The 22,960-nt window shown below is 36.8% G+C and overlaps 1 protein-coding gene across 3 annotated transcripts in view; it reads right to left on the bottom strand.

The window, feature by feature from the left end:
* ZFAND4 (zinc finger AN1-type containing 4) overlaps positions 1–22,960 on the bottom strand; it is a 72,240-nt gene that overhangs the window by 10,767 nt on the left and 38,513 nt on the right. For all 3 annotated transcript variants that reach the window (XM_060125705.1, XM_060125706.1, XM_060125704.1), the window contains exons 3-6: positions 21,984–22,059; positions 20,991–21,058; positions 16,602–16,788; positions 8,267–8,414 (exon numbers count right to left, since the gene is read on the bottom strand). In XM_060125705.1, coding sequence (XP_059981688.1) covers positions 8,267–8,414; positions 16,602–16,788; positions 20,991–21,058; positions 21,984–22,059 — 479 coding nt within the window. The remainder of the gene's footprint in view (positions 1–8,266; positions 8,415–16,601; positions 16,789–20,990; positions 21,059–21,983; positions 22,060–22,960) is intronic.

Below are 22,960 nucleotides of genomic sequence, written 5' to 3'. Positions count from 1 at the left end.
ATCTAATCATGATGAAGCAATAAGACAAACTCAAACTGAGGATATTCTACAAAATTGGCCTATACCTCAAAAATATCTGACATGAATGTCCAAAAAAGGCTAAGAAATAGTTTTGTATAAAAGCAGACCAAGAAAACATTACAACTAAATACAACAATGCATGATTCTTGATTGGATTCCAGATTGAAAACAGAAAGAAAAATCAAAATAAAACAAAATGCTATCAAATACATTATTGAGACATGGAGAAATGTGAATATGGATGAAGTAATGTGTATCAGTGATAAATTATGTGTGTGATAACTACATTGTGGTTATGTAGGAGAAGGCTCTGTTCTTAGGAGTTATATACTGAATTAAATATTTAGGGGGAAATGTTACTATATCTGCAACTAACTCCCAAATGGATCAGGTAAAAGAACAGGGAAAGAAAACAAATGTGGAAAAATGCTAACTGGTGAATCTAGGTAAAATTTTCATGGTTGTTCACAGGTATAACATTTCTGAAGGACTGAACATTTTTCAAAGTAAAAAAGGTAAAATAAGTGTTCAGACAAAATCTAAGAGACTTAATTGCCAGGAGACCTAAATTAAAAGAAATACTAAAAGATTCAGATGGGAGGTAAATAATCTTTAAAGGAAGCAAGTAATTGCAGGAAAGAATAAAGAGCAACAGAAAAGGTAAATATATGGGTAAATATAAATAATATTAGCAATATAAAACAATTTGAGGGGCTCAAAATATATGTGAAATTAAAATGCATGACAATGACACAAAAGGTGTTTGGATGTATAAATGGAGTTAGTGTTCTAAGATTCTGGCATTAAAAGCAAAGTGGTAAAAATCATTTTTATTAGACTATAAGTAGTCAAGAATGTACAAATAATCTCTAGAGTAATCACTTGACAAAGCTAGTATAATAGTAAATTGCTAACAAAGTAGTAGAGGATAAAAACTGAATAACAGGGCTTCCCTGATGGCGCAGTGGTTGAGAGTCCGCCTGCCAATGCAGGGGACACGGGTTCGTGCCCCAGTCCAGGAAGATTCCACACGCCGCGGAGCGGCTGGGCCCGTGAGCCATGGCCGCTGAGCCTGGTCATCCAGAGCCTGTGCTCCGCAACGGGAGAGGCCACAACAGTGAGAGGCCCACGTACCGCAAAAAAAAAAAAAAAAACAACTGAATAACAAAAAATAGACTAATCTAAAAAAGGACAAAAAAGGAGAGAAAAAGAAACATAAAACAGGTGGTTAAATAGAAAATAGTAAGATGATAAAAATCCACATGTATCGGTAATTATACTAAATGTAATAGATGAAAATCTTAAGCTTGTCAGTTTAGATTAAAAAATAATAAAACCAACCATGTACTGACTACAAGAGACAATTCTTAAATATAGGAACATAGAGTGAAAGTAACAGAGTGGAAATATAATAGAAACATAAACCAAAATAAAGCTAGCTCAGCTATACTAATAACAAAGTAGCTTATACTAATAAGACAAGTGCATTACAAGGCATAAATAAAAACGTTTTTATAATGATAATAAATAATTTTTATAATAATATAAACTACAAGAAAGATATCACAATTCCTTGGATATCATAAAATCTGTACTAGATCATTTGATCTAGTTTGACAGAGTTTCAAAACACATAAAGCAAAAATAAACTTCTTAAAAGGAGAAACACACAAATCCACTACCAGAAAGGGAGATATTTAATACACTTTTCTGAATAACTGATGGAAAACAGACACACACAAAAATTAGAAAACCAGAACAACACAAATAACTTATCTAATTGATATATACAGAACACTATATATATGGACAGATTACACAGTCTTTCCAAGTGTGTAAGTGGCATTTATTAATATGCTTAGTCACAAGTCAAACCTCAACTAATTTCAAAGGCTTGAAATCATTTAGAGTATGTTCCCTGACCACAATGATATTAAACTACAAATCAGTAATAAAAAGGTACATAATGGGACTTCCTTGGTGGCGCAGTGGTTAAGAATCTGCCTGCCAATGCTGGGGACACAGGTTCAAGCCCTGGTCTGGGAAGATCCCACATGCCGCGGAACAACTAAGCCCATGCGCCCCAACTACTGAGCCTGTGCTCTAGAGCCCGAGAGCTATAACTACCGAGCCTACGTGCCACAACTACTGAAGCCCTCAAGTCTAGAGCCCGTGCTCTGCAACAAGAGAAGCCACCGCAATAAGAAGACCGCGTGGTGCAGCGAAGAGTAACCCCCGCTCGCCGCAACTAGAGAAAGCCTGCAGGCAGCAATGAAGACCGAACACAGCCAAAAATAAATAAATAAAGAAATTTATATCTTAAAAAAAGGTACCTAATATTCCACGTTTGTAAACTAGAGGTTTGCTTCTAAGTAAGCCATGAGTCACACTGATATAAAGATTTAATGTAATCCCTGTGAAAATCCCAATAGCATTTTTGAAGAAATAGAATAATCCATCCTAAAATTCGTAAGTGATCTCAAGGGACCCCAAATACTCAAAATAATATTGACACATAAGAACAAAGTTGCAGGTCTCACACTTTCTGATTTCAAAACTTACTGCAAAGCTAAAACTTATTGCAAAGCTTATTACAAAGCTGTTGGTGTGGTACTGTCTTTATGTCAGTACCACACTAATCAAAATAGTGTGGTACTGACATAAAGACAAACATATTGACCAATGGACTACAACAGAGAGCCCAGAAATAAACCCTCACATATATGGTCAAATGACTTTCAACAAGATGCCAAGACTACTCAATGGGGAATGAACAATTTCTTCAACAAATGGAGTTGGGAAAATTGGATATCTTCATACAAAAGAACGAAGTTGGACCCTTACCTTGCACCATATACAAAAATTAACTTAAAAATGTATCAAAGACCTAAAACTATAAAATTCTTAGACGAAAACAGGAGGAAAAGCTTCATGACATTGGATTTGGCAATGGTTTCTTGGATATGACATCAAAAGCAGGGGGAACAAAAGAGAAAACAGATAAACTGGACTACGTCAAAATTTAAAGCTTCTGTGTATCAAAGGATACTACCATCAGAGTAAAAAGGCAACACACAGAATAAGAGAAAATATTTGAAAATCATATATATCATAAAGGGCTAATATCCAGAATATATAAAGAATTCTTAAACCTCAACAACAAAAACAATAACCTGATTCAAAAATGGGTAAAGCACTTGAATGGATATTTCTCCAAAGAAGATATACAAATGGCCAACTAGAACATGAAAAGATGCTCAACATCATTAATTATTAGGAAACTGTAAATCAAAAGTACAACTATGACCTCATGTCCATTAGGATGACTACTATTAAAAAAAAAAAACAGGGGCTTCCCTGGTGGGACAGTGGTTGAGAGTCCGCCTGCCAATGCAGGGGACACGGGTTCGTGCCCCAGTCTGGGAAGATCCCACATGCCGCGGAGCGGCTGGGCCCGTGAGCCATGGCCGCTGAGCCTGCGCGTCCGGAGCCTGTGCTCCGCAACGGGAGAGGCCACAACGGTGAGAGGCCCGCGTACCGCAAAAAAAACAACAAAAAATTACAAGTATTGGTGAGGATATGAAGAAATTGGAAGCTATGGAAAACAGTATGGCAGTTCCCCCGAAAATTAAAAATAGAATTACCATATGATCTTAAAATTCTGGGTAAATTTCCGAAGGAATTTAAAGTGGGGTCTCAAAGAGATATTTGCATACCCTTGTTCATAACAGCATTATTCACAATAGCTAAAAGGTGTAAGCAACACATGTCTCCATTGACAGATGCACGGTTAAGTAAAATGTTGTATATACATATTTACTCAACCTTAAAAAGTATTGAAATTGTGACATAAGCTACAACATGGATGAACCTTGAGGACATTGCTAAGTGAAATAAGTCACAAAAAGACAAATACTGTAGGATTTCACTCATATGAGGTTCAAGAAAGTCAAATTCATAGAAAACAGAGAGTAGAATTGTGGTTGCCAGGGGCCGGGGGAGTAGAGAAATAGGGAATTGTTTAATGGGTATAGAGTTTCCATTTGCAAGATGAAAAAGTCTGGAGATTGGTTGCTCAACAGTGTGAATGTACTTAACACTACTGAACTGTATGTACACTTAAAAATTATTAAGATGGTAAATTTTGTTATATTTATTTTACTATAATTAAAAATTTAGTAATGTTAATTATAGAATCTAGGTGGTGGATAAACAGGTGTTCACTGTAAAATTCTTTCAACCTTGCTGTATGTTGGAAAAGAAAGGAAAATTAAAGACCAATTTCTCTGATGAACAAAAATCCTAAATAAAATATTAGGAAATTTAATTAAAGACATAAAAAGTAAAATTCACCACAACCAAAAATGGTTCATTCTAAGACTGATTTCATATTTAAAAAAAATAAATTCACCACATTATTAGAATAATTTTATTCAGTGTAAAATACTTTTTAATTTCCCTTTGGATTTCTTCTTTGACCCATCAGTTACTTAGAAGTGTGTTATTTCCAAAATATTAGATTTTCCAGATATCTTTGTTGACTCCTAATTTTATCCATTGTAGTAAGAGAGCATTTTTTTCCACACACACACACACACACACACACACACACACACACACACACACACACTGTATTTTATTTTTACAAGAGATAAATAAACTGACACCAAGCATTGTAAATGGATGACCACAACAAAAGCAACAATGATTGCAATTACCAAACACGAAACACACTCATACTATGAAGAGAGCATTTTTTGTATGATTTGAGTCTTTTAAAACTTATTGGGACTTGATTGATAGCATACGATACACTTTATCTTAGTAAATGCTCTGCGTGCACTTAAAAAGAATGTGTATTCTGCTGTTGTTAGGTGGAGCTTTCTTTAAACGTCAATAGGGACAAATAGGTTTACAGTTGTTCAAGTCTTCTTATATCCTTTCTGATTTTCTATCTTTCCTATCAATTTTTGACAATGCGAGTTATATTAGAAATCTAATATAACTATGAATTTATCTATTTCTCTTTGTAGCTTTTTTTTTTTTTTTTTTTTTTTGCGGTACATGGGCCTCTCACTGTTTGGGCCTCTCCCGTTGCGGAGCACAGGCTCCGGACGCGCAGGCTCAGCGGCCATGGCTCACGGGCCCAGCCGCTCCGCGGCATGTGGGATCTTCCCGGACTGGGGCACGAACCCGTGTTCCCTGAATCGGCAGGTGGACTCTCAACCACTGCGCCCCCAGGGAAGCCCCTCTTTGTAGCTTTTGCTTCATGCATTTTGATGTTCTGTTATTAGGTACATAAACATTTAAGATTGTGGGGAAAGGATTTTATTTTTAATAGAGTTAGGTCAACTGTACTCCATCTGGAAAAAACTTGTCTTCATCCTACTTTACATTATACATGTTTTTTAAAGTTGTGAGGTTTTTTTTTTTCAGATGGATTGTAAATCTAAATGAGAAAGAAAAGTCATACGGCTTTTGGATAAAAAACACAGGAGCGTGTCTTCAAAACCGTGTGGTAGGAAAAAACTTCATTAAAAGTTTATAAAAACTAGTAATCATAAAAGGAATACTATTAAGTTAAAATACATTAAAATAAAGAATATTTATTCATTAAAAAAATAAGAAAGTGAAATAGCAGCTGCTAGAATATCTATAAATCATGTATCTGTCAAAGAACTTGTATCCATAGTATATAAAAATTCCTTCAAATCAGTAAGCAAAAGGCAGACAACCCAATTTAAAAAATGAGCAAAATATTTGAACAAGCACTAGACAAAGTCAGTATCTTAAAAAAAAAAACGGATGTATTTAGACAGTGTGATTCACATGATATAAAGACTGTTGGTACAAAAGTCAATATCTTAATGGCGAATAAGCATATGAAAAGCTTAACATTATTCTCCATCAGAGAAATGTAAATTAAAACCACTACACATCCACCAGAATCGATAAAATAAAAAAGACGCACAATGTCAAGTGTTGGTGAGGATGTGACACAAACGGGAACTCTCCTGTTTCTGATGCGAGTGTAAACTGGTTCAGACACTTCACAAAACTGTTTAGCAAAACAATTAAAGCTACACATATACCTACCCTATGACTCTACAAGTCTATTCCTAGCTATATGCCCCAAAGAAAAGAGTGCATGGGTCCACCAAAGTCATGTATAAGAATGTTCAAAGCAGCTTTGTTGATGAAAGCCAAAAACTAGAAACAACCTAAATGTCAAAAGAAGAAGGAAGAAAGGAAGTACAGGCATACCTCATTTTATTGCACTTTGCAGATAACCGCATTTTTTACAAATTGAAAGTTTGTTGCAACCCTGTGTTGAGCAAGTCTATATTGATGCCATTTTTCCAACAGCATTTGCTCACTTTGGGTCTCTGGGTCACATGCTGGTAATTCTTGCAATACTTCAGACTTTTTCATTATTATTTTATTTGTATGGTGATCCGTGATCAGTGATCTTTGATGTTACTACTACAACTCATGGAAGGCTCAGATTATGGTTAACATTTTTTAGCAATAAAGCATTTTTAATTAAGGTATGCATATTGTTTTTTAGACATAATGCTATTGCACACTTAATGGACTACAGTATAGTGTAAACATAAATTTTATATGCACTGGGAAACCAAAAAAATTCGTGTGACTCACTTTATTGCGATATTCGCTTTACTGTGGTGGTCTGGAACTGAATCTGCAATATCTCCGAGGTATGCCTGTATAGTCATACAATGGATTAGTACACAGCAGTAAAAGAGAATGAAATGATACATGCAACAACATGGATGAACTGCAAAAGTATTATGCTGAGCAAAAGAAACCAGACCAAAAAAAGGTATATTATATATGATATAATTTATACAAAGCTCAAGAACAGTAAAAACTAATTCATGGTGACACATGTAAGAATAGTAGTTATTTCTGGGAGTAGGAAAAGGCAGGTATTGATGGGAAAGGTTATAAGGAAATCTGGAGAGAAATTTTAATTTTGAGTTATACCTATTTTAATTTGAGTTACACCTACATGACTATAGAAATGTAAAAATTCATCAAGCTCTATTAAAGACTTGTGAATTTTATTTTATGTACATATTACATTTCAATAAAGAAAAAGTTATTAATGGAGTGAAAAGCAAAATAATAGAGTGGTGATACATATATATGACAAAAAACATATCCAGAATATTAAAGATCTCCAAAAAAGTCAATAAGCAAAACACATACAGCCCAATTTTAAAAATGGGCCAAAGATCTGAACAGGCATTTTACAAAAAAGGATATCCAAATACCCAATAAATACATGAAAGGTGCTCAACTTCATTGATCAGAGAAATGCAAATTAAAGCCATAATGTAGGGCTTCCCTGGTGGCGCAGTGGTTAAGAATCTGCCTGCCAACGCAGGGGACACGGGTTGGAGCCCTGGTCCAGGAAGGTCCCACATGCCGCAGAGCAACTAAGCCCGTGCGCCACAACTACTGAGCCTGTGCTCTAGAGCCCACGAGCCACAACTACTGAGCCTGCATGTCACAACTACTGAAGCCTGCACGCCTAGAGCCCGTGCTCCGCAGCAAGAGAAGCCACGCAACAAGAAGCCCGCACACCTCAATGACGAGTAGCCCCCGCTCGCCACAACTAGAGAAAGCCCGCGTGCAACAACGAAGACCCAAACCCAACGCAGCCAAAAATAAATAAATTTATTTATTTATTTATTAAGAAAAAAAACATAATGTAATGCCACTACACACCAACCAGAACGACAAAAATAAAAAAGAAGGACCATATCAAATACTGGTAAGAATGCATGAAAACTGCAACTCTCATTCACTATTGGACAGAATTCATTCAATTACTTTGGAAAACTGACAGTATCTAGTAAAGCTAAACATTCCTTATCAACATCCAGGTAGTGGAGATATCCATAATAAGTAAATATTAACAGCATTTTAAAAAGTAACTATTGCAAAATTAAGGTTAGGCTATCTTTTATTATCTTTCTTAGCTCTAGAACTATGAAATTTTTTTAAATCATGAATTATTTTGAGTGCAGTATTATCACATTAAATACACTGCTGGCCTAAAAAAATCAATTCACTACATTTAATATCTCAATAAATAACTGAGGCCAGAAACTTGAAATGAATAATAGTTTATAAATCTTTTTTCCACAATTACCAACAGACTCAACGCTGTGAGCCCTACAAGGATATACTAGAGAAAGACCTGGCCAAGCTTCACCTTTTTGCTGAGATTCATGTTCTCCAACTTAGCCTTCAGCAGTTTCATCTTATTCATAGTTATTGAATTTTCAATTATCTGTTGCCCAGAAGGAGAAGGCTCAATTTCCTCATCTTCATCAGTATGCAAATTATACACAGAACCACCACTGCAAAGAAAATAATAATTACTATTGAAATGTACCGTATACCTGCCCAATGACTAAAAATATTTTAAATGCAGTATAAACTATAGATGTTGCTAATGATAAAACGATAAATCCATCTTGTCAATGTAAATTCAAGGCAAATGTATTTCAAAAATATATTTCTTATGAGAAAAAAAGCAAATGGGATAAATATCATGATCTAGCATTACTGAAAATCTAGTACAGCTGAGCTTTTCTGAAGTCAGTATACCATAAGTGAAGATCTTTTATGTTTGGAAATGTAACCAGACAGAATAGCACAGATTTTAAAATGAAAAAAGACACCTTGGTCAAGTCATGACACAAATTATTAAACATGTAAAACATTCCAATTACTGATCAATCACAGTAACATTTATTCATAACTTAACATTTATTATTTGGAGCCCCTTCTCTTTGACTACATAATGCCACAATATAATGCCATAATATAATGGCACTATCATACTATCCTCATATTTATTCTTATACGTCTATCTTTCCCCCTTATTCCCCCATATGTAAGCAAGTTGAAAGCAGATATTAATATTAGGCCTGGGACTTCCCTGATGGCTCAGTGGTTAAGAATCCGCCTGCCAATGCAGGGGACACAGGTTCGATCCCTGATCTGGGAAGATCCCACATGCTGCGGAGCAACTAAGCCTGTGCACCACAACTACTGAGGCTGCGTGCCACAACTACTGAAGCCCATGCTCCTAGAGCCCGTGCTCCACAACAAGATAAGCCACCGCAATGAGAAGCCTGTGCACCGCAGTGAAGAGTAGCCCCTGCTCACCACAACTAGAGAAAGCCCGCAGGCAGCAGTGAAGACCTAACACAGCCAAAATTAAATTTAAAAAATATATATTAGGCTGTGTTCCTCTTCCTAGTCTTAGCACCTGGCACAATGCTTGGCACACATTTAACAAACGTTTGCTGAACTGAACACAAACATAATTAAAATTTCATTCAGCTTTTTCAGTAATGGGAAAATTAAAATCGTACACAACCTCAGCATATTTGAAGAATGACTGAAATTTTCAATTGAGCATAAGAAACATGTGCACTGGTCACCGTGCCCAATTTACTGTATCTATGCTAAAGTAGTATGAGAATTAGTAAGATTTCCTGTTCTATATGGTTGTAAGAAATGGAAACAATTTAAGATAACCTTAATAGGGCATATTTCATAACACTTCTGAAGGACATACTACCACCACACAAAGGTAAAGTAGAGAGTGGATAGCCCCATTCCTAAACTTTACATGGTGAAACCGGTGACATTCTGAAATCATGGGTTAATTACATTGCACAGCAGCCACAGGTATCAGGAGGAAGAATGGCGGAAATTGGTCTCCATAGCCAATTCAGTCCCTAGTGTTTGACTCGTGACTATCATTTCGATCTATTATAGATTCCCAGTATAATATGAAAATTGACACAATGGACACAACACTAAATTGACACTGCTACCATTTACTGAATGCCTACTCTGCCAGGCACTTTCCGCATATTATTTCTAATCCTCACAAAAACTACACAAGATGATATTATATCCCATTTTATAAATGAAGAACCTGCAGTTGGGAGAGGTTAAATGATTTTGTTCAAGACCAGAGAGCTAGTAAATGGTGCACCTAAGATTCAAATCCTCTGTCTGGTTCCAAAATCTATTCTTTATACTACTTCCTGTTGCTTCCCCAGGCACCAAACAGTAGACCTTACTGAGTCATACTTATGTATCCAAATTAATTAACAGAATTTATAGTATGTGAAGGCTCTCATCTTGAACTTAACTATACCTGAAAAGGAAGGTTGAGGTGAAGATTTTTGCCAGTTCACCCTTGGAGTTGGAAGGAATGACTCAAGTATATTCTATTCTTGGTCACCTTATAATACTTTAACTTCAACTACTTCGCTGTTATGTCCCGTGGAATTTTAAATTTATCCATATTGAATACTAAAAGAGGTTTCTGACTTAACCTTCCTGTCATAAAAAACTGGTCCTTTACTATTTTCCCATAGAGACCTGTGTGTGTGTGTGTGTGTGTGTGTGTGTGTGTGTATTTGTACGTTAAAAAGTACAATCATGATAAATATTTCATGGGCTGCATTTTAGAGGATAAAAAAACATTTTTAAATTCACCTAATTTGGGGACTTCCCTGGTGGCACAGTGGTTAAGACTCTGCGCTCCCAATTCAGGGGGCCCAGGTTCAATCCCTGGTCAGGGAACTAAATCCCACATGCATGCCACAACTAAGAGTTCCCATGCCACAACTAAGACTCAGTGCAACCAAATAAATAAATAAATAAACATTAAAAATATATATGTTTAAAAAAAATTCACCTAATTTTTTCAAAATACCACATTATTCTGTTTCCTCTCACAAAGCATAGATTCATGGGATCAGTTAGAAGCCAATCCCAATTTTTTTCTAAATGGAAAAATGTAACTAGACCAGGATAACACAGTAATTTATAAACTTAATCCAAGAATACCTTTCTTTATTTTTAAATATTCTAAATATTTTCTTGAATGCTATATTTAACTTTTCCTAAATCTTTTAACCTAATAATAGGATTAAAGAATAAGAGGTGTGGGGCTTCCCTGGTGGCGCAGTGGTTGAGAGTCCACCTGCCGATGCAGGGGACACGGGTTTGTGCCCCGGTCCGGGAAGATCCCACATACCGCGAAGTGGCTAGGCCCGTGAGCCACGGCCACTGAGCCTGCGTGTCCAGAGCCTGTGCTCCACAATGGGAGAGGCCACACAGTGAGAGGCCCGAGTACCGCAAAAAAAAAAAAAAAAAGAATAAGAGATGGGCAAATGTAATATTTATTCCAACAAGAATATTATTCACCCTGAAGCCAACTCCTTATGTGACTTTCACAGATTAAGTTACCATTTAATTAAGTGTTGCAATGCTTCTTTTTATTTCTTCCCACTTAAAAAAGCAGTATGGTAGCACAATTAACTAAAAAGATTTGAGACTAAAAATGATGACTGATACTAGATTTTGTATCAGAATGAATCAAATAATTCTGTTTTTTCTTAGAGCAAGAGTCAGCAAACTATGACCAAGGTCAAATTCAGTCCATCACTTTTTTTTCTTAAATTTATTTATTTTATTTATTTATTTTTGGCTGAGTAGGGTCTTTGTTGCTGTGCACAGGCTTTCTCTAGTTGTAGCGAGCGGGGGCTACTCTTCGTTGTGGTGCGCAGGCTTCTCATTGTGGTGGCTTCTCTTGTTGCAGAGCACGGGCTCTGGGCATGCACGCTTCAGTAGTTGTGGCTCACGGGCTCAGTAGTTGTGGCTCGTGGGCTCTAGAGCGCAGGCTCAGTAGTTGTGGCGCATGGGCTTAGTTGCTCCACAGCATGTGGAATCTTCCCGGACCAGGGCTCAAACCCGTGTCCCCTGCATTGGCAGGCGGGTTCTTAACCACTGTGCCACCAGGGAAGCCCCCACCACTTATTTTTGATTGGCCACAAGCTAAGAATGGTTTTTAGATAGTTGAAAAAATCAAAATAATAATATTTCATAATGTGAAAATTATGTGAAATTCACATTTGTGTCCAATAAAGTTTCGCTGGAACACAGCCACACTCACTTGATCACATATTGCATGCACTGCATACTGCTCTTACACTACAATGGCAGAGTTGAATAGATGCATAAGAAATTGTATGTGGCTCTCTCATTGCTTCGTACTGTGGTTTAGCACACTGTAAATCACAGTGGCACAGTCATAATCAACAACACTTCGATTACCATGTGTATCACTGTACAATGACATTTTATTACCAGTATGTACCCAACATGTCAAAATGAAGAGAAGAGTGGACTTCAAATGCTGCAGTTTTAAAACACAGTAGAGAGTGGATCATTTTGCTATCAACTAAATAGCAAAATATGATGTTTATTATACAATGACACTATAGCTATGCTAAAGAAAAACAACATATTTGGACATTATCAGACTAAGGACTCATCACAACATTCCCAACTTGCAGGAAAGCAATGGTCAGAAAAATCAGAAAATTTAAAATGGAATATCTCATCACAGTATAATTTCTTCACAAAAATAAATGAAAATGAGAGTGCAACCAAAAGAAGTTTCCGAGTGGCTTATTTACTAGCCAAACAAGGAAATGTTTACCAATTGTGAATTAATTAAGCCATTTTTGATCACAGCAGTTGAAAAAATGTATCCAAAGAAAATAAACTTGTTTAAAGACTACTTCTTTGGCAAGAACAATTTCTAGAAAAGTTGAAAACACTGGAAGCAACATCAATAGTTAATTTAAAAATCAGGCAAATGATTTGGAGTCATTTTCCTTGGCTTTTGACAAGTCAAGACAAGCTAGATACTATTCAGTTGTTTTTGCTTATTCAGGGTATCAAAACCAAATTTGAAGTGACTGAAGAACTAGCCCCCATGTATTGTCTGCATGAAACAACTACATTTAAGAATATTTTCAAAGAAATTGCTAAAACACTAACAGTACAACTTGAAGCAAAATCTACAAGTGGGGGGCTTCCCTGGTGGCGCAGTCGTTGAGAGTCCGCCTGCCGATGCAGGGGACACGGGTTCGTGCCCCGGTCTGGGAGGATCCCACATGCCGCGGAGCGGCTGGGCCCGTGAGCCATGGCCGCTGAGCCTGCGCGTCCGGAGCCTGTGCTCCGCAGCGGGAGAGGCCACAACAGTGAGAGGCCCGCTTACCGCAAAAAAAAAAAAAAAATCTACACGTGATGAAGCAAAAATATGTGTGGAACAGAAAAAACAAGATTTTTAGGACAAATTTACAAAGCTAATGAAATGTAAGGTGTTTAAAACCTATGGTTACTCATCATGTTATTCATCAGCAGGTAATCCTGCAGTAAATATTTCAATCTATCATGTATTACTGAACTAACAGTGTCAATGGTAGACTTCATTTGTCTCATGGACTTAACCGTTAGTTCAATGGCTTGGCAGTAGCAGCTTTATTGTGATTTTTTTCAGCTCAGGGCTGACACTGAATTTTTCTGAATGAGAAGAACCACTCGCAACCGCAAACATCCAATGCAGAATGCCTTTGGAAATTAGTTTGTGCTGTGTACTTGATAATGTTCCTTAGTGAATTCCACCTAAAATTACAAGCCGAAACAGTACTTACATGAGAAACTTACACTGCAGTAATGTCATACTGACAACTAGCATTACTTGGAACCACATGTAATATCATGCTTTCAAAAGTTAAAAACAAAGCAAGATCTCCATTCCCACACAAATTTGCAGCAGTCATACTTTCCAAACTCAAATTACACTCCCAGCAGCGTTTTCATACCTCACTGCAAGTTAAATGAAATCTGTGTATTTCAAAATCTATTTAAATGTGCAATTGAGAAGCTCCACCTCTGTTCAATTGGAAGTGACTGATCTGCAACATAATGAAATGCTAAAGGCAAACAGCAAGGGAAGACTGTAACAGAATTCTATAAATGCCTTCCAAGTGATGAATATGCTCAATTAAAATCATATGCTCATGGACTGCTCTCATTATTTGGCAAGTACCTATCTGTGTGAAATGAAATTTTCAAAGATAACGTACATAAAATCTCATTCCAGATCAATATTAACAAGTGAACTTTTACAACTGATTCTGCAAATTTGATAGGCAACACTAGCTTTCAACACCTTAACTAAACTATTACTCCCACACAAAAGAATTCCATTCTTCTCGTCAGTAGACCTGAATTACACACACACACACACACACACACACACACACACACACACACACAATTCTTCTTATATTTTGAATTTTGTCTGTAAAAACTTTGTGAAAATTTGTTTCCTCTTGTTATATAAGTACTTACATGGTATCCTTAGTTGTATCTCTTGGCCTGGAAACCCTAAAATAGTTACTATCTGGCCCTTTACAGAAAAAGTTTGCTGCCCTCTATTGTGGAGTGAGAAAGCCTCTCCTAGAATAGGCAGGATAAGGTACGACCAGAAAAGGTTTTCTGCTCTGCTTCCTCATCCACCCTATCCCTTCTGGTAAGTGAATAGAAAGGAAAAGAAAAATAAAAAATAGCTTAAGAGGAACAATAATAATACAATTTTAACTGAAATCCATAACAACATTTGGATTATGTCTTAAACACAAATAGAAGTTGACTGGGGAAAAACTGAGGTAAAAGGAGTAAATGATGTTTTAAGCAAAGGAAAAAAGATGTAAAAATACATGGCATAATTAAAGAGACCTGTAAAAATGATGATAACAGGTTTTGAAGGGCCTTCCATGCTAAGCTACGGAGCTTAGATTTTCTCCCTTAGGAAAGGAGAGCCAAAAGAGGATTTCCTAAGGAAGAAAACCAAAACAACAGCTAACTAGCACATGGAGAGACTGGTATAAAGAAATTCTACTCATGGTCTAAGTGAGAGACCCTGGATTAAAGCTGCAGCCCTCACTGGTCCCTCTTCTCTACTTTTAGCCCATATGTTTAAGGCATGTTAGCAATGCTAACCAGAGCCTGACACGTAGAGTCAACAGTCAACGTCCATTTGTGACATCTGCTCTCTGGCCCCAAAGAATGAGTATAATCTCTCTTCCACATAACACTCTGAGGTGAGGCATAATCCTAAAGGAATCCCCAGGATTCCCAATTCCTGGAGCTCACTCCCTGTATACTCTCCTAGCCTTGAGTTTGGGCATGACCTATGACTTGCTTCTATCCAACAGAATATGGCAAAAGTAAAGGGATTTTCAGATGTAAATTAGGCCCCAAATCAGTTGATTTTGAGTTAATCAAAAGAGAACTGAGGGAAGCTTCTACCCAATAGCCAGTAAAAGAACCAGGGCCCTCAGTCATATGACTGTCAGGAAATGAATTATGCCAGCAAAGTGAATGAGCTTAAAAGTAGATTCTCTTCCCCAATCAAGCCTCCAGGCAAGAGTACAACTTTGCCAACACCTTGACTGCAGCTTTGTGGGAACCTGAGCAGAGCACCTGGCTAAACCGTGCCTAGACTCCCAACGCATAGAAACTGATTTCCAGACTACAAGTTACTTTTTGTATGAACGGTATTGCAACTAGGTTTTTATGCTGTGGAATTAAATTTAGTTATCTGTAATACCTTTCCTTCCTTTGTCTGCCTGTCCTACTCCTCTTTTAAGGTCACTTTTTCTCAGAGGTTGTCCCTAACTCCCCACCTTTCAGGCAAAATGAAGGCCTTCTTATCTGCTTTTCCAGAGATGTTGATGTCTTTTTATAACAACTGCCAAAATTATATTATAGATACTATTTATAGCAGATTGCATGCTCCATGAAGGGAAGGAATATAATCTTTATAACCTAGTGCCTAGTGTAAAGACTGACTATAAAAGTTCAGTAAATTTTTAGTAAATGTTTTAAAGTGAAAGGAGGTAAAGAATCATAGTAAGGCAGAGTGCACAGAAACTTGAAGGTTACCTTGTCCAATTTACTAAGTGTTCTATTGCCTAGCTAAGTACCTTTAAGTTGTTTCCTTCTGATTTTAGAATATAACAACTCCTCTTCCTCTTTTCTTTTAAGGATTATATGTCTTGTTATTTTTTATTTATTTATTTGGGGGGGGCTCTCACTGTGCAGCTTGTGGGATCTTAGTTTCTCGACCAGGGACTGAATCCAGCCCCTTGGCAGTGAGAGCGCGGAGTCCTAACCACTGGACCGCCAGGGAATTTCCCCTCCTCCTTTTATACAGTAGGAAAACAAGACTAGAGAAGTAAAGAGATTTATCCATCTTTAAGCAGCAGAGTTAAATTTTGGAAAAAAAGAGCAACTTTAGGCTTAACCCTTTCTATTATTCCACAGTTGTATAATAACACACTATTGTAACAAGACTCTATAATCTAGTAGGCATCTTAGACTTTCATAAAGTGACAGAAATAAATATTTTTTACAAAAAATCCTACTCCATAAAGAAATTTCAGTTTTAGAAATTACTCGTATCAATCATACGAAGGACAATTTCGAATTATATAATTGAGGTGGGGTGGTGGAAAAGGGGAGAATGAATAAAATTTAGTTAGTCTTGTGAATATCATAAGACTATTTTGACAACACAAGGTAAACATAAGGTTTATGGGTGTATCATACAATGTTCTCCTTTTCTAAGTGAGACATGCAAATGAAAACCTATTTACCTTAAAGATTCAGATAATGGTGTTAAAGTGCCATCTCCCCTGTCTACTACACGAAAGAAATTCAACTGATCTCCTTCTCGGTATACCAGAAATGTAACTTGTTTGTTGCAGGAGGTCTTCTCCCAGACCTCATCTCGACTGGAATCCATGTACTCAGCCATCTCCCTAAGTGGATCTTCCATAGGAACTACAAATGGAAAAATTGATAAACAAGCTTTCAATTTATATCAAGTTTAATGCATCTTGGTACACTGTCAGGATATAAGGTGCTGAATTTGAACAACAATCCTATGCATACAATACATATATATTACATTCTTCAGATAAGTTTCTGGTCTTTTTAGTTAATACAGCATTTTCTATGTTGTATTAATATGAAAGAAATGAAATGATTATGTTGTTATGTGCAAAGGCAGGGTTTAACCAAATACATGAGGTTTTTCCTGTGTCACTGGAGAGTATATTTGTTGACTGTATGACATAATTATCTATAACTATTTTCACTTTACACCTTCCACTCCCTATATTTTCCAATATTGGTTCTAACAATCAATACTTAAAAGGCAATGTAAATTCCACTTACTTTAGATTAAAAAAACAAACACACACAATTGGGGAACATATGTTAGAAATTAGAAGTGAATCCCTTTTTTTCTTTCTGGTTTTATATAAAGGCTGATTCTTCTTAGAATTGTTTCTTGACGTGAAGATAGGCAATTAAAAGTACACGGTAGGGCTTCCCTGGTGGCGCAGTAGTTGAGAGTCCGCCTGCTGATGCAGGGGACATGGGTTCGTGCCCCGGTCTGGGAAGATCACACATGCCGCGGAGCGGCTGGGCCCGTGAGCCATGGCCGCTGAGCCTGCGCGTCCGGAGCCTGTGCTCCGCAACGGGAGAGGCCACAACAGTGAGAGGTCCGCATACAGCAAAAAAAAAAAAAAAGTACACGGTAACCCAGGACACAAGGGGGTCCCTTAGTGTGCTAAAACTGCTAGGTCTGTAATGATCAGTATGTTGTTTCTTGAAAGCATCCTCCCAGGACCCCACTTGTCCTGGTATGTATCTATGTTTCTAGTCAGAGCACGTGGCTCTAGCGGCCTGGCGCTGTCGTCAGGTTTGAATGACACTGCACAGCCATCACCTCAACCCACTCTCATCCATAGCAGCCACAGACAGATTCCGCTCCTGTGGTGGGGACAAGCCTCAAGAGACTGCTAGCTCACAGCCTGAATGTTCTAAATGCCCCGGAACCTCAGATCAGGGAGTCTAAGCAATGGCTGAGGGAAAAAAAGTTCGCTCCCAAAGACGTTTTCATGTCAAGCTGCAGAAACATTTGTTCTTTCTTAAAAGAGGCAACAATTTCTCAGACTCTATAACTTTCATTCAAGTAGCTTACTTATTAACAGAATAACAGTGCTGAACTGTTATCTGAACCTGTCAAAAAGTTACAGCAATAATAAATGTTAAACTCTGAAAGTAATGAGGTAAAAACACTGAAGATGTTCCCATATCCTAAATTCAATTCCATCAGTACTAAAACACAAAAACTTCAGAAACATAATAAGATTTACCTTGTTTTACAAAAATAGTTGGATGTTTTGATAGGCTCTTTCATAGGCACAAGATGTGTAAATATTAAAGGACATTTTTAAAACAGGTCCTTGCCATTTTAAGTTTATGCTACATTTTCCAAATTACATTAATAAGAAACAAAAACTATGCTACCAGCATTACTAAAACCACATGAAAGTCTTGTTTAAACCAAGAGAGTGTGCCTTACTTAGGGAGGCACTGGCATTGAATATATGTATGCACCTATGTGTATGTATGCAACACCCCTTTTCATAATAGAACAATCATTTAGATTTCATCAGGTATAAAGCATTATGTATATAGTTTAGGATAAAATTTAATTTTAGAAAGGAAAGCTTTTTTTTTTTTTCTTTTTGGCCATGCCACACAGCTTGCGGGATCTTAGTTCCCTGGCCAGGGATGGAACTTGTGCCTGATGCAGTCGAAGTGCAGAGTCCTAAACACTGGACCACCAGGGAATTCCCAGGAAAGTATTTTCCATGTTGTTCTGATAATGGTTAATTCAAAAACAATTTTAAAAGCTAAATATTACTGGAGTTCACACAATAAAGATATTTTCTAAACCATAATTTTCAAGTAAGACTAAATATTGGGTTGGCCAAAAAGTTCGTTCGAATTTTTCTGTGAAACGAACTTTTAGGCCAACCCAATAGCTAAAAAATAAGGTTTCTGAAATACATTATGGAGAATTTCTAGATCTGGGTACAGTTTTTCTTTTTCACAAAGTTTTCATTGATGTAAGGTAGACAACAGCTACATTTTCATTTTAAAAGTTGATTCAATAAAGGCATAATTATTAAGAACTTAGTCTAAAATATAAAAAAAGACAAGTTCTAGGTACTGATTCTTCAATTTACAAACGAGGCACAAGAAGTTGTAGGGAAAAAAGTATTACAAAGCTTCAACTACCGAAGGGTAATGATGCCTTCCACTTTCATTTTGTTTTAAGTTAAAAAAATACATGTATTTTTAACTCAGAATCTGTGTACTTATCCTCATAAACATATTTTTAGTCCTAGTAAGAAAAGTAGGTGCCTGATAAAACATTCTGTTTAAAGACAATACTATACACAAATAACAAACTTTGAAAACTATAATACAATGGAATTCACATGTCATTAAATTAGCGTCTTATAACGGCTCAGTAAACACACTAGGGTTCTTCTACTACCCTCAGAATGGCTACTATAAACATCATTTAATGTTACGTGGGGCAATTTCATAGGTCCAACTAATAGAAAGTCCCGAATCTAGTTAATCAGCTCTAACATTATTATCTTTGTTTTTTTATAACTTATCCAAAACAGTTCAACAGCCAAAGTACCATATCTCACAAAATCCTCTTGAAATAGCTAGGAAATAGATGGTGATAACCCTATTTTCTAATCAAAATTATGAAGCATGGAGATGAAATCTGACTTGTGGAAGAAGTATAAGCCATGAGTGGAATCAGTACTCAACATTCAATTTTCTGGTTAGTGAAGGATCAAACAAATACAAAGGCCTTCCCCAGACGAGGCCCACAGAGCAGGACTACTCTGAGAAATCTAAGCATGCCTCTGCTCTGTGGGGATCCATCTGATATACCTGAATCAGGGACAAACGTGAACATGCCCAGTTCTTCCCATGCTTAGAACTTCCTTGTTAATCAAGTCTCTGTTCACATCATCATCTCCAAGGGCTCCTCCACAATTGTCCTACTACTACCCTACTTCCACGGACACTGTCATGCTACCCTATTCCCTCCAGCACTTACAGCTGCTTGAAGTAACATCAATTCTTCACATGTTTATTGTGGACACTGTGATGAAGCAGGAACTTCTTCTCCCATGAAATACTGCACTGAACATCTAGTAGATGTTCAAAATGTGTTTGCTGAATGTCTCTCTCAGAGACCACCCACATTCTGAAAAAAAGGCTTCAACAGGACTATGATAATATCTATAAAACCCAAATGCATCACAAACCAGGCTAAGAGGTATCTTTGGAATTTCCTACAGCAATCATTACTCCAGGAGTTGAAGACGCAGTGGATTAAAAAAGCAACAAGACCAGTAAAATGAACCTAAACACAATGATAACAACGTAATACTTGTACTATGCCATCCCACTGCCCTTCCCTATACTGGTGAGGTTTATATTTAAATCTCTTTGGACTGAATCAGGAATCATGAGATTTTTCTGGAATATGAGCTCCTGCCCCTCATTTAGGCTTTAAAAAACAATGCTAGGGCTCCCCTGGTGGCACAGTGGTTGAGAGTCCGCCTGCCGATGCAGGGGACACGGGTTCGTGCCCCGGTCCGGGAAGATCCCACATGCCGCGGAGCGGCTGGGCCCATGAGCCACGGCCGTTGAGGCTGCGCGTCCGGAACCTGTGCTCCGCAATGGGAGAGGCCACAACAGTGAGAGGCCCGCGTATCGCAAAAACAAACAAACAAAAAATGCAGGAGGACCTACTATATAGCACAGGGAACTATACTCAATATTTTGTAATAAGCTATAAGGGAAAAGAATCTGAAATAAATATATATATTCATATATATGTATAACTGAATCACTTTGCTGTAAACCTGAAACTAACACAACATTGTAAATCAACTATACTTCAATAAAAATAAAATAAAAATTTAAAAAATAAAATAAGAAAAGAACAATGCTGAGAGAAACAACGAGGTTCTTCTAAGACCTAATAGCAGAAAGAGAACCTGGATAAAACCTGAGGCTATAAAAACACCACCTGGCTTGAAGATTATTATTGTCAAATTGCTTTAATATACATAATTTTAACATATGCCTACCTCTTCTAGTATTTATAGGTCCACCACGCATAGCCAAAACCAGCTTCAAGGTACAACCTTCTGAAATGCTGTGGATAATTAACACAAAAATAAACCACAATCATCAAAATACATTCAGTGTTAAATATACACATAATTATGTGCTGGTTTATCACAGTGCCTACTCTCTAAAAGATAATAAAAATGATATAGCAATGTGCATAAATATAAAATGTTAACTTATTTACTTGCATAAATAATGAAAACATGAAGAAGTTCTCATAAGCCTTAAATATGACATGAATAAAAGTATGAAAAGGACCTCTGTGGTTTAGCCTCTTCATTTCACATGTCAGGCCCTAAGAAGAAAAGAAGCTTGTTCAAGACCCAAAGTGTTAGAAATATCAGATCTATTTAATAAAATAAAACAATAGAAGAATAACAAATCTACAAGATCTCCCAACTCCCAGTGTGCTCCCAGCTATTCCACATGGCCTCTGACCCTTTTTTTTAAGGAAAGAATGAAGAACTATGTGAGAGAAGGGAGAAAGACAAAAGGTCTGATGGTGTATCTACAATCACTGATGCACACAGTGTCACTTAGTATCGCATTAGGAGGGCCTAAGAAAAATGAAAGACTTGGTGAAGAGCAATACTCTCTTACCCAGTACTCTTGTGAAAATGGAAAGAAAAGGAAGGTAGCCAGATGGAAATGAGTCGATATTCAAAGAAAGGAGCCAAGAAGGCAAGATAAGAAGAGGAAGTCTAAAAAGGCAGGGGTAAGTAGCTTGGTGTGAATAATGAAAAGGTAAAACAAAGAATCAGAGGACAAACATCAGGTAGCATGGGTACTGAGCCAGCACATCTTAAAGTTCAGGATTTACACTAAAATCTAGGGATAAAAACTATTCAGAAGAAGAAGAGACATGATTCAAGGATTCAGAAGAAAAACACTGGTATATGGAGTCATAATTCTGAGCGTCTATAAGATATCTGATACGCAGTTACACTCACTTGTAATCATTCAAGCAATAATCATCTTCAAGTTCCATGTTATTCCAAATTAAGTGCTGCTGACAGATGGGAATACCTTAGGGGAAGGTTATAAAAAAATTGGTTAAAAATTCAATAGTATTTTGGAAAGAGTATGATACAAATCAATTTTATCAAAGAAATAATAATAAATTAAACACAATTCTAAATTGAATGCTAGATGTTTAACTATACAGAATCATAGGTAAAAGGCATGGCTAAAAGTAGATATGATCCAATCCACTCACTAGAAAAGAACAGTATGTTTCAGTAACTCTCTGGCCTTGAAACAAAGTATAAAATTAGGCAGTCCTTTAAAAAGATACTTTGAAATGAGCCCTGAAGAGTTTAAGATCTAACACCTAGAAGACAGTTCTCAATACTACAAAGTACAGCCTTCATTCAGTTATATTCAGCATTAAAAGTGTATTATGAGTGGAGGGTGAGCAAAATGGGTGCAAGGGGTTAAAAATGTACAAACTCCCAGCTATAAAGTAAGCAAGTCATGGGGATATAATGTACAACATGGAGACTATAGTTAATAATATTGTGTTGTATATCTGAAAGTTGCTAAAAGAGTAGATCTTAAAAGTTTTCATCATAAGAAAACAAAATTTTGTAACTATGTATGGTGATGGATGTTGACTATTAACTAGACTTACTGCATTGATCATTTTGCAATACAGTAGTCCCTTGGTATCCGAGGGGTATTGGTTCCAGGTCCCCTGCAAATACCAAAATCCATGGATGCTCAAGTACCTTATACAAAATGACATAGTATTTATTTGCACATAACCTATACTCACCCTCCTGTATACTTTAAATCATCTCTAGATTACTTGTAATACTTAATACAAAGTAAACACTATGTAAATATTTGCCAGCGTGATGCAAGTTCAAGTTTTGCTTTTTGGAACTTTCTGGATTTTTTTCCCCAACAATTTCGATCTACAGTTGGT

This window comes from Lagenorhynchus albirostris, chromosome 16 (genome assembly GCF_949774975.1).
Source record: "Lagenorhynchus albirostris chromosome 16, mLagAlb1.1, whole genome shotgun sequence".
In the NCBI taxonomy this organism is placed as follows: domain Eukaryota; kingdom Metazoa; phylum Chordata; class Mammalia; order Artiodactyla; family Delphinidae; genus Lagenorhynchus; species Lagenorhynchus albirostris.
Note: the sequence above shows the minus strand (reverse complement) of the source record. Positions and strands in the feature narration are given on the sequence as shown.